The following is a 13,180-nucleotide window of genomic DNA, read 5'->3' as shown; positions in this document are numbered from 1 at the left end:
CATCCCATTCTGGGTTTGGTTTTACAGTTTCTGGTGTGACTTAAGCTGTTTTCACTACTTTTCTCCATTCTGTTCTCTCTTTGATTGTCCTCTCTATATTTCTAATTTCCATACTCCTTAAGTCTTCTTCCACTTGTCTCCATCTCAGTTTAGGTCTGCCTCTGGTTCTTTTACCTAGTGTTATCTATTCCGTTATAACTCTTTAACGAATTGCTCTTCTCCCTTCTCATTATGTGTCCATACCATCTAATTCTTTGTGTTTTTATTGCTCTGTGTTCTCTTGACCGATTCATTCTTGTATTTCGTGATTCATCCATTGTCTTGCATCCTCTTCGTTTTCTCTTGTTGGTCCCAGTATTTTTCTCTCATAATCTTCCTCTTAAAAAACTTTCAATTGCTCTACTTCTCTTGCTGTTAATGTAAATGTTTTTACAGCATATACTATATATTGGTCTTATGGTAGTTTTGTAGATTTTTATTTTTGTGTTTCGGCTTATCTTCTTATCTCTAAACATTTTTTTTATTTCTATAAAACGCTGTATTTTCCACTTGAATTCTTCTTTTCATATCTACACTTTCATTTCATCTGTTGACTAGTACTCACAAATATTTGAATGTTTCAACCTCTTCGAAACAGTGCGCATCTATCATCAGTCATTTGGGTCTTCCATTCTCTTGTTTATGTTTATGTATTTTGTTTTATTTTCATTTATTTCCAGTCCTCTCAGTTCGGCTTCGTTTTCTATTTCTTGGAAGGCTTTATTGCCCTTTTATCTGTTGCTATTATGGTTATATCTTCCGCGTATCCTATTAATTTGTACTGCATTCTTCTTTATAGTTCCTGCGTTTGACAGCTTTTTTATTATCTTGTCTAGTGATAGAATAAATAGTACCGTTGAGATCCCATCTCCTTGTCTTACTCCATTTTTTATTTTTATTATTTCTGTTCTTTCTCTTCCGGTGTTATTGCTTGGGAATCTCGCATTGTTATTTCTATAATTCTTATAATTTTATTTGGTATATTACTCTTTTGTAAGTCTCGGATCATTTTTCTTCTGGTAAGTTTGTCAAACGCCTGTTTAAAATATAGAAAAAGTATATGTGTTTCTCTGTCGTATTCGTATCACTTGTTTTAGTACATGTATAGCTTCTACCGTGGATCTTCCTATTCTGAAACCGTACTGGTAATCTCCCATACTTTGTTCTGTATATATTGTTAGTCTGTCTCTATTTATACAGTCATTATTATTTTGTATGTTATATTCAGTAAATTAATTGCTCGGTAGTTTTTGCATGATCTATGGTCTCCTTGCTTTGGGATTGTCACTATAATTCCTTTCTTCCATTCTAGGACATTATTTATTTGCTCTATATATTCTGTTTTACTTCATAAATCTTTCTGTATAGTGTCTTCTTCCGCTCTTTTCCCGTTTTTAAGGTTGCATATGTTCTCTTTCACTTCTGTATAGGTCAATTCTTCTTCTTCATCGTGTTCCGTGTTCGTTATTGTTTTTCTTTCTTCTTCTCTATCCATTTCTTGATATATTTCTTCAAAATACTTCTGCCATTTTTCTACTTCTATAGCTATATTAGCTGTTCGTTTTCGGTTACCTAGTTTTAAGTATTAGTACAATGGTTTTGAGTTGTCTTTTTTATTTTCTGTTTCTATCTCGTTCATAATTTCTTCTACTTTTTGATTTTTTTTTTTCGATTTAAATATTTTTTTTTATATTTTGTCTTTGATCTTTGTATTTTTCTCGTTCTTTTTCTTTGCTTGTACTTAACCATTTCAATCAATTTGCACTTATCGTCAAACCAATTATTTATTCTTTTATTTTGCATTCTGCCAACCACTTTCTCTGTTGAATTTTTTTCTCGTCTTCCTTCATTTGTTGTTCTTTGAACTGCATCTCTGTTTTTACTTATTGTACAAATCTTCTTCTTACTTCTTTGTCTTTCAATTTATCTACGTCCCATTTTCTCTGCGCTTTTCGCCTTTCATTTTTCGTTATTTTTATTTTACATTTTATAATCACTAGCATATGGTCCGAATCGATGTAGGCCCCTCTGTGAGATCTAACGTCATTTATCGATTGTTTGTGTGTCTTTTTAATCAGTACTTTAATGGTCTATTTGATTTCCCTCCAGACTTCCTGGTCTCGTCCATGTTATTTTGTGTATGTCTTTGTGTTTATATCTCGTGCTACTTATATGCCACTGCCAAATTACATAGTCCTTCTCTACTATTGTTTCTTGTGTCATGTATTGTGTTTTCACCTGCAACCTCTCTTAAGCAATTTTCTTTTTTGGGCGTTGAAATCTCTATAAGGATTATTTATTTATTTACGGGATGTCCCCATTTTACAAATTTTAACAAAAATAAAATATGCTAACCATTAATATATCTTGTCCCGGGATTTGCTAGGTGTTTTCTTTAGTGTTTCATAGAACTGCTGTTTTGTCAAGTCATCACTGTTTTCTGTGGGTGCATAGACATTTATTATGGCAACTTGTTCGGTTTGCTGTTTACTCTTATGTATGATATTCTTTCACTTTTGGGTTTAAATTCCATAACTTTATGTCTCATTTCTCCTATCACCATAAAAGCCGTTTCTCCATATCCCTGTTTTTCTTCGCCTGCATACCATACTGTATAATTTTCCTTTTCGATTTTTCCATGTCACCATCTGGTTTCCTGAATTACTGCAATATCTATCTTGTATTGTTTTAACTGTGTCGCTAGTTCTTCCATTTTTCTTGTTTCCAGCAGCGTCCTCACGTTCCATGTTTTTTGTCATTTTCTTAATTCTCTTTTTTTTGTATTTTTCGTATTATTCTGAATATACCTTACTTGTTTTCCTCTTCGTTTGCATTTTCTGCTTCATTTCGTCCATCCATCTTCTTTTTCTAGTTTTTGGAGAATATCTGTGACTTTATTTTCTTTTGCATTCCATTTCAACACCTTGTCGTCTATTTCTAATTTCTGGTATCTGATTTTTTACTTTTGCTCCTTTTCTTATTTCTTGTTTTGCTGTTTCTGACTTCTTTTTGTATCTTTGCGTCCGGCTTTATGTGCTGTGTTGGTTTATTAAACAGTTTTATATTACGCAGTTATTTGTTTATTTCGTGTGCAGAGTTTAAATAATTTGTTTGTACGCTTTCATCATGGGTAAAAAACGCGATCTTTCACCACGTAAAAAAGCTGAGATAAAGGCCCTAGTGAATACTAAAATATTTTCAAACCGCGAAATATCATGATGGTTAAAGGCTTCTGAAGAAAAGATAAGTGGCTAAAGACATAATTACAAACAAAACACAGCTCTTAGAAAGAATAATTTACGTGTGGAATCATCATCCTCAAATGCAAGAGACAGTATAGGCTTGCATTGATAGTATGTCGCGCAGAATTAAAGCTCTAATAGCGGCTAAAGGTGGCTCAACAAAATATTAACACTTAATTGTCGTTATTTCTGTTTTCTTTCAATTCAAGAGTCAATAAATACATATTTGTTCATTAATAATGATGTTTTATTGGTAATAAAATATAGATAGACAATTAAATGGACAACCAAATAATATACATTGTTTCTGGTATATAGAAAAAAACTATTTAGTATCAGCTCATAATTAACATTTTTTATAAAATCTTATAGTGCGTCTAATAATTTGGCCAGGGACTGTATGTGTATCTATTTATATATATATATATATATATATATATATATATATATATATATATATATATATATATATATATATATATATATATATATATATTAAAAGTATTCAACTAGTGAATTCATAGGTTTAAATTTGTTCACAAATATCAAAATACTGGCGAAACAAAATAACCATCAGAAACGCTCCTTTATTGAAATGTGTGAGATCCTCAAGAACCCATCTGCAATAAACAAAAGAACCGACATCGACAATTTGAGCTAGGTTTGCCACTCTCTTATCGTACGCAATAAATAATACCAATTATTTCTTCAGTTAAAATCTGGTTTATTTTCCATTTAAAGTAACACAATCATCCCATATTTCCAAGTTTTAAAAACATAAAATAAAAGTAAATTATCAAATATTTCCGCCACACAAATCCACCCGTAGAAGTCCATAATCGTCTCAAACCTTAACAGGGATTGAATTTGGTGACATATGGCCCTTACATTTTCGGTATCGCCTCACGTCGTTTTGCATAGATTGCAATAAATCAGTTATTTGTTTGATGGTGCATGATTCATAGCTCTTGTCAAAATCCATTACCTATAACGTACTACATATTGAGTTGTAAGTTATGAACTATTAACACCTGTATTTCTTATAAACTCTATGTCATCTGTTGTATTTTAGAGAACTGATGAAGCTTTAGAAATATTAAGCGAAACGTCTTCGATAAACTAATGAAGAATCATTTTTTGTATATCTCCTCTTAGTCTATCTTCATCTTCTAGGTCTACCTCAATTCCTGATATGATTAATTTATTGCTTATTTTTTTTATCGATCTTCTCTAATCTATTCTCCATGAGTGTTAATAGTTTTTTGAGTTCTTCGTTTTCTTTCTTTTCTACTTCTCTTTTTAAACTTTCTGTTTCTACTTTGTTTTTCTTAAGTTTCTGCTTTATATCTTCCAGTTCGTTTTTCATATACTTGATTTCATCTTAAATTTCTGTTTTGCTTTCCAGGATATCTTCTTTAATTTCTTGCCTCATCTGGCTCAACAATTTCTTAATCTCTTCCATGTCTGTTAATACTGTACTTACTTTTTTTTATATCGAGCTGTCATGTGCCGGTTTGTCTTTTTCCTCCGTTTTTATTTTCTTCGTTGTTTATCTATTTGTATTTGTTGTTCTAGACTAAAAATCCTATTCTAATAATTCCTCTTCTAAGGGGGAATCTTCTTAGATATTTGGGACCTACGTTACTCTAAAACTAAGGCTTCCAGGAAACTGGAAGGGTGTGTAGTCTTGAAAGAGTTCGAAAAATCCGACTGGTCAGTAACTACACTGGTGCGCGGACTCAAAAATCCAATAGGGATCAGCCAAAGCTCGAATATGGCGCACACTACCAATAGGATACACCCTGTACAATAAGCAATTACTATTCGCCAAATCAGAGTACGTGCTCTGACAAGTGCCCTTATTTCTGATCCAACGAATATGGATTCCCAGCTCTACCAACGAGGAGGTTTGTACTAGGATGGTTTTATGTGGTAAGGATGAAACACGACGTTCACCCAAATGCAAATATAACTGAAGAGCCGCTTGAGGAGATTTGGAAGACTTCCGCACACTACTTCAGCCAATTACGTCTGGCGAAAGACGGGCCAAGCAAAACCACAATTGCAGAGCGTTCTAATAAATTTGGTTTTATCAAAATAAAGCTAGAAAAATATATTTTTATTTCACTTAAAACGCAAGATATACTCAGAAAATACGAAACGAAACCTATGTCAAAAAAATAACTATTCTTTTTGCCTAATTAATTTAGTTCTTAATATCTGACTGCTTGGTCCGACACATAACAAGAAATACAGTTGCAATGCTGAAGACACCCACCCCCAATCAACTCGTCTAGAAATAATATAACCTTAAAATTGTTGAACTAATGAATTCTTATTTTCTTGACTCAAAAACATGATATAATGTTCAGTTTGATGTTTGTCCTAATGACAAATATAATTTCTAAAAACAATAGTATCACTAAAAGCATTGATATTAATCGACTATAAAGCAGTATAACTTACACGACATAACTGACCTAAAAACAACCAAGGTGCGCTTAGGCGATTTTTACTCTTAATGGTTGGTGAATTTCATTTTGGTTGTTTTTTCTACTCAACAAAAGATGGCGGTAAAATAGGGTTAGCAGGTAGTCGACTTTATTACCAAACGATGTAAGATATGCAAAACGTGAAACAGCACTCAAGTGGTTTTCGTGAAAATTGCACTTAGGCAGCTTTGCTTCTAATCCCTTCATATGAAATTTTTTATGTATATTAGGTAGATCTCCTAATTGGTCGTAATATATTTTTCATATCCCGATAAGGGTGGTCCACCCCAAACATTTTTTTTATTTCTTGAACAACATTTTTTAGTTTTATATTTTTATGACATTAAAAAACACACATCCCTTAATTTTTAAATTGCTATATTAATGTCAAAGAGTTAGTGCCAAAGAGTTATACTTATTCGAGACGGATGACCGATTTTTATGACATGTTCTATGTATATTCGGCAGGTCTGATAATCGGTCGTAATCGATTTTTCATACTAGGGGTAAGAATGGTTCACACCAAACATTTTTTTTTTATTTTGTACAAAATTTTATTTTTATTTTTTTATAATGTGGCATTAAGAAATACAGTAGCCCTTAATTTTCATCCTTTTCTTACTAACTCCTATTTTTTAATAGCCATATTAGCGTTCCAAAGGTAGTTGCCATACTCCTCCGAAACCGCGTCACCGATTTTGATGAAATTTTATATTTATATTCACTAGAAGTAGAAATTTAATCTAATTTCCTATGTGCCTTTCCTAATGCACAGAGGAAATGATCATTGACCGACTTATTATTGGATTTTCACAAGCGGAGCTGTATCAGCAGAATGGTTGTGATACTGCGATGCAATAGGGCAGAAAAATCCATTGTATTATCATTGCCAAGAAAGTTATGCGTGATGTCTAAAATAATGCCTCTAATATTGTAACGCAGTCCGGCGCTACCTTGAGTCCGGGTCAAGGAGTGCGAAATTTACCGCCGGCGCGAATTTTATTGATCAGGCATCGTGTGGAAATTCAGCTAATAATGATCTATCGAAATTAAGACTCAAAAAATTAATTAATGTTCATGGAACGTACAATGGCTAAAGGCAATCACAGGTAAATTTCTATTATTGAAGGAGAGCTGACAAGGTATAACAAAAAAAAAATCACTGGACTAGGTGAAACGCATTGGTTAAGAGAGGGCCATCTTAGAACACATACTGGCAATTATGCTTACTTCTCTGACAGTGAAACCCAGAACTATACAGGAGTTGCCATTTTGGTCTCAGCAAGATTACAAAAGACTGTCTTCAAATTTAAAGCTGTGAGTGATAGGATAGTTCTCCTTAAACTGGAAGACAAACCACATAAACTCAATATCATACAAGTTTATATGCCAACCAGTACAGCAGACGACAAAACAATCGAGGAATTCTATGAAAAATTTGAAACGACAATTACCAACATTTCAAATAACGAGCTAACCTTAAAAAATGCGGTAACTTTAATGCAAAAGTCGGCAACACTACACGGAATGTGTAACTAAAGAATGAATGTACTAGGAAAGTTTGGCGTAGGTCAAAGAAATGAAAGAGGAGACCGCTTAATCAAGGTTACATTCACAAATAACTATTCTATTATGAATACTCAATTGACTACATCCTCACAAATATTATCTGGAGCTCATCAATTCAAACAGTCTGATCATACCCAGGGGCGATATGTGAATCAGATCATACTCTCCTCCACAATCATTACATATGTAATCCTATAGGTAAGAGAGAGCAGAAAGGAGTTAGGTATACAGGTATATGGTGCATCGTTTGCTGTATATAAACATTTGACCTGTAATAGGAGTATAGTAAGTAAATAAAGGATTAAATCAATATTTTGATGAAAATATATATTTTTATTTTCATATATGTATAAAAGGAATTGAATTAAAAAAAAATTTACACATACTCTGCAGTGTTTATTTTGTTATTAACCCATTAACGCCCAAATTATTTTTTTTTGCATTTTTAACGTAATTTTTTGTTTCGTAATATATTTTGAGGTACAAAATGATGTCCTATCAAAATTTTTGTTTTTTGTGTTCAAATTTTTAGAAAAACAACTGTCCTCATTTGAGGACGCTGGGCTCAACTACTATAAAATTAAAGACAAAATTTAGTTTAACAAAATAAGTTTATTTAGTTGTTTTTCAAATTATTTTCATATTATACACTATGGAGATAAAAAATGTTTATATAAATCCTATATTTTTTTATGAAATTGTTCAATACAAATTGATACGCAAAGCGTTACATTACATTTTTGGCAATATGTTCGTGGTTTTGACGTACAGTCTCGATTTTGACATCTTCGTTGTTTTTCCCGTTTTGCTATAATGTGATTTTTACTATCATATCTAATGTCTTCACAGATATTGCTTCTTGATGTACTTGGAAAACTAAGTGGTCGACCTTTGCTTATTCTTACGCCATGACCACGTTTTAGATACGAAGTAGCTATTTGTCGCCTGTAGTCTTTGATGGATATATTTTTTTCTCCTTTATGTATCATATTATACAGCACGCACCCATTTACTATAGCCATATCTATCATTCGTGTAAAAAGACACCAATACCATTTTTTTCCTCTGATAGATATATGGTGTTTTTCTAATAGCCAGTCATGGTGATCCACGCCACCCATATGTTTGTTATAATTGGAAAAAGCGGATGGTTGGCTCACTTGTACTTTATTTTTTTCCTTCTTACTCCATCGTTGAACCTGATTGGTGGGAAAAACCATATCATAGTTAGTTCCAACAGAAACAGAATTACTGTCGTTCCATTTACATATTAGTATTTTGTTGTTTTTGTCAAAGCACCAGTCATACGCGCCTCGAGGTTCTTTTTGTAGGTCGTTTGATTGTTTAGTAGGACACTTTGCAGTTCGGTTTTCTCTAATAGTTCCCGTAGCGCGATACCCCTTTTCTTTTAATTGGCAAAGGAGACTGTAACTTGTAAAAAAGTTATCAAAATATACAATATGTCTCTGTGGGTTTTCTACGATACTCAGCATGTTAGAAACAACTCTTGTACCTAAAGGCTCAGTTGATTCCTCTCCCGAAGCTTTTCCACAATAAAGAGCAAAATTGTAACAATAACCATTATCGCCACACAGCGCCCACAGTTTAAAACCAAATCGAATTGGTTTGGCCCTAATGAATTGTTTTAGTGAATTATGGCCGTAATACTTCACTATCATTTCATCTACTGATAGATGTTGCTGAAACACTCCCCATTGTTGGAACCGCCCATTTAGAAGATTTAGCAAAGGTCTAATTTTGAATGACTTATCATGTTTGTTATTGTCAGCTTCGGAATTATTTGCAAAATGGATTAGATGCTTTATTTCTAAATATGCATTACGACTTAATGCATTTTTTACAAGCGGTATTCCCAAGTCTTCTTGTTCAGACCAGTAGTCCCTCTCGCTGGGTAATTGGTGGTATCCAGTAAAAATTAGAAATCCAATAAAAATTTTAATTTCTTCAGCTGTTATTGAGTAACCATGTTTATTTTTTTGCTCTGTAGCATAGCGTTGTGTTTCTGTTATGATATGGTTGTAAACAACTTCATCAAAAAACATTTCAAAAATTTGTAGTGGAGTGTATTGACGTACCTGCCTCTTTACATTTTCATATACTTCTTTAGCACCTTCATTTTCAATGTGTTCATATTGTGGATCCGATTTAGTCCAGTTAGGTACAAACGGTTTTTTGGATTCATATTTTTTCCTTTTGGTTATTGGTACAAGTGGTAAGTCATCTTCATCATCAAGATTTTGATCATCTTCTTCCTCGATAAAAACTTCAGTCCCTCCGGGTATGTCTTCCACCTCAGCAACGCCTAATTCATCGTCATTGATTTCGTCCTCGTCTGTTAAATCATCGACTTCGGGGGGCAATGCAGCTATATCAGCATCTATTTGTTCAGAATTTAAATAATCAATGGCCTCTTCAAGATTACGAAAATATCTTCGACTCATCCTAAAATAGAAAAAAACCCAACCCAAAAAGAATTTGCCCAGCGTCCTCATTTGAGGACGCATAATAGTCTTATAATTTTTTTGACATTTTTTTTTACTGGGTAGTCATTTTTGAATTTTTTTGTGTAAGTTGTGGATCTAACCTAATAAAAAATACAAGTTTTTAGAACTCACCTTTGCAAGTAAAAAAGTTATGCACGTTGATGTAAGTATAGTTCAATAAACTTGAAAATCGTACTTTTAACCTTGGGCCAGTATCTCGTCAAATAAAAATAAAGCGCCGACACATACACTTCTGTCTACGATAGTGCTTCTACTAAACCACTGCGGTAAGCAATCACCAATTATTCACGCAGACATTGTTTTATCCCCACCTAAACAAGCCATCGTCAAACGAGGACGCTGGGCGCTAACGGGTTAATATAAAAATACAATACACTGCAACATAATTCATAAAAATACAATACACTGTAACATACTTCAATATAATAATACAATACAAATTAAAATGCAATATTCATAAGTATTTTACATGTTTAATTTACCATGATAACAATAATAATAAAAAAAAATATTTTTTGGTAATACAACTGTCAATTTATCTGACATTGACAAATATAATATTTAATTGTTGTTTGTTGTGTATATAAGTACACATTTGAACTTTCCTGGGATATTTACAAGTTTTAATTTATAATTTAACATGCCTAACGGGGCTTGTTACTCCCGTGCAAATTTTCGATACACTCCCGTGCAAATTTGCAAAGTCGAACGCGCGTATAGAAGTATAACTTCAAAAACCAACAACTCGGATTATGTTGTAAATTTTCATTTCATTTTAAAATTTAGCATTTTGCGTATATTACATACATTTAATAAAATGAACGTGGGTTTTTAAATATTTCAAAAATAAAAAAGTAAATTCATATTGGGATTTGAACTCACATACACCAGCGTATGAACCAAACACGTAAAACATTTGCCAATTGGACATGACACAAACGTATTTCAAAATTGACTTCTCGGTCATACAGTGATTTATTGGGATTATTATTTTGAAATACAAAAGACTAAAATAATGATGAACAATTAATAAATAATACAAAACATCACATAAATAATAATACATATTAATAAATATTATATATATATATATATATATATATATATATATATATATATATATATATATATATACAAAAGGAACATTTTGATTCTCGAGAGAGGAAGAGAGAGAAAATATATCTTCTGTCTCTTTCGTACTCTTTATCTTACATATGTAATGATTTCACCGATTCACTCCCGTACAAATTTCCAACGTGGAGCGCGCGTATAGAAGTATAACTTCAAAAATCACAAAGCCAACCGTTAGAAGTTTGCGGAATTAAGAGTTTCCAAGTTTCGCGATGAACAATTATTCACGTGTCGGAAAAAGTCATCATTGTGTATGTATTTAACGCAAAAAAATAAAAATATTTTTATCAGAAAGCAATTGATTCAATTTTTTTATGCGTAATATGTTTGAATGTTTTTTGTTTTATTTTCTGTTAATTTTTTAAGCACACAGTCTAATTATTTATATATTTTAATTTCAGAGGCATGAACCCGAGGATAATACAAATACAGAACCAATTGTAGGTCCACATTTAGTTTTGCATTATAAGGATCGTACAATACTAGATGATGCAACAAATTTGCTTATTCATCACGTTAAACGACAAACAGGAATTCAGAAAGGAGAAAAAAGGAGAATTAAACGTTTATTAAGTCAGTTTATACCTGATTTATTCTTCCATCCCAGACTTCAACTTAGCGACGACGAAAGAGAAGAAGAAGGTAACTAATGATTTATGGATATCTACCCAATTTTCTTTAAATGTATTATGTATTACTTATTATTAATAGCGAATAGAAGATAGTATATAGTTGCAAAAGTGTGAATATAAGGTCAAGAATATAAATAAAAAAGTGCCAAGGCTACTCATCAATAGTTTTTAACCCTTGTATTAACACAGCAGTTATATTAATACGATTTAATTGACATTGCGCAAGAGTTTTTATTATAAAAAATGTGTAAACTGTTGAAAGTATTGAACCAGAACATATTGCACATTTTATGAGGAAATTAAACTTGTAAACAAATATTTCTATATTAATTATTTCAAAATTTAAATAATTATTAAATATGTACAATTAACAGTCATGACTAATCAGTCTAATTTGACTTTATGCTTAAACTTAATTGATATTGAATTGCATGTGTGAAACTACCCTGAAAGTATATTTTGAGAATTATAATGTAGTATATTTTACTATCAAACATGTCGACGAGTCAATAAAAAGCTTATATCTTGAAAGCTTCAACATCTCCTTGAAATACATCACTATTCACTATCACTAGTAAAAAATAGAAAAAATGCATTCAAAAGCAGCAATGGTCTGCATACACAATGAACTTACCAAAAGCTTTGAAATAGTCCAAGGTCTAAGCTGGCGCCAACTCTGTTCAATCTGAGCTTTGAATATGTCATACTATAGCGGAATGCCAGAAGAGCCAATCTCGTAACAACCAACTCAGTACAACACTAAGTACTACAATAACAAAAACGGTTATTTTTATTATTATTATGTTTCTCATTAAGTCTGAAAAACTATATATGATTCAGGCAAAACACACTAAGTGACCTAATGTATTTCACTTGAGATGTGTAGCATTATCACTAAAAATATTTGAAGGATTCCCTCTTCTTGAGATAAATCGCTTAAGGGTAAGTAAAAATGCTTCTGAGCACAAAGAAGAAACTAATTATATGTGAACAGCTTTAGTAGCCGTAGAGACAAAGACAGCTACGTAAGCCTTAAGAATCGGAGCTTTACAAAGTTTTGAAGTTTTAATTTAATAAGACCTTCAAAATCCACACCAACGTTCTGAAAAGGTCTACAAGGGAGATTCTTGGCAAATCTGCTATTACTTGTTGAGCGGTTTGAGCTTTAAATCTGTAACCAAGTATACAGCTTCGAATTATCCTTTTAGTTTCTCGAAGGCCATCTAGGGCCCAGAATTGTAATCGGATAATAGACAAAACAGTCTGGGCTTCTGAATTTCCAAGACGATTGTGTTCGTGTTTAATCAGTAGTTTAACTACATGATGCTTGGATGGTAACAAACGAGGGTTCTTTTGATGAATAGGAATATCTGCGTTTTGTAATCTACTACCTACACACTTCTCAATGGAATATTAAACCTTTTTGAAATATTAATTAAATTATAACAGTTAACTTAATTTAAAAGAAGACTAATATGACAATTAGCTAATCCATTAAATTTATAATTTTATTTATTTATAATTTTTTAGTTTGTCATGAAGCAAATCTT

The 13,180-nt window shown here is 32.1% G+C and overlaps 1 protein-coding gene across 3 annotated transcripts in view; it reads left to right on the top strand.

Moving 5' to 3' along the window:
• The window catches only part of Sin3A (SIN3 transcription regulator family member A), a 319,966-nt gene that overhangs the window by 143,427 nt on the left and 163,359 nt on the right, over positions 1–13,180 (top strand). For all 3 annotated transcript variants that reach the window (XM_072537654.1, XM_072537655.1, XM_072537656.1), the window contains exon 8: positions 11,400–11,640. In XM_072537654.1, the coding sequence (XP_072393755.1) occupies positions 11,400–11,640 (241 nt within the window). The remainder of the gene's footprint in view (positions 1–11,399; positions 11,641–13,180) is intronic.

This window comes from Diabrotica undecimpunctata, chromosome 7 (genome assembly GCF_040954645.1).
Source record: "Diabrotica undecimpunctata isolate CICGRU chromosome 7, icDiaUnde3, whole genome shotgun sequence".
Lineage (NCBI taxonomy): Eukaryota > Metazoa > Arthropoda > Insecta > Coleoptera > Chrysomelidae > Diabrotica > Diabrotica undecimpunctata.
The sequence above is the reverse complement of the archived record's forward strand: the minus strand, read 5'-3'. Positions and strand labels throughout refer to the sequence as shown.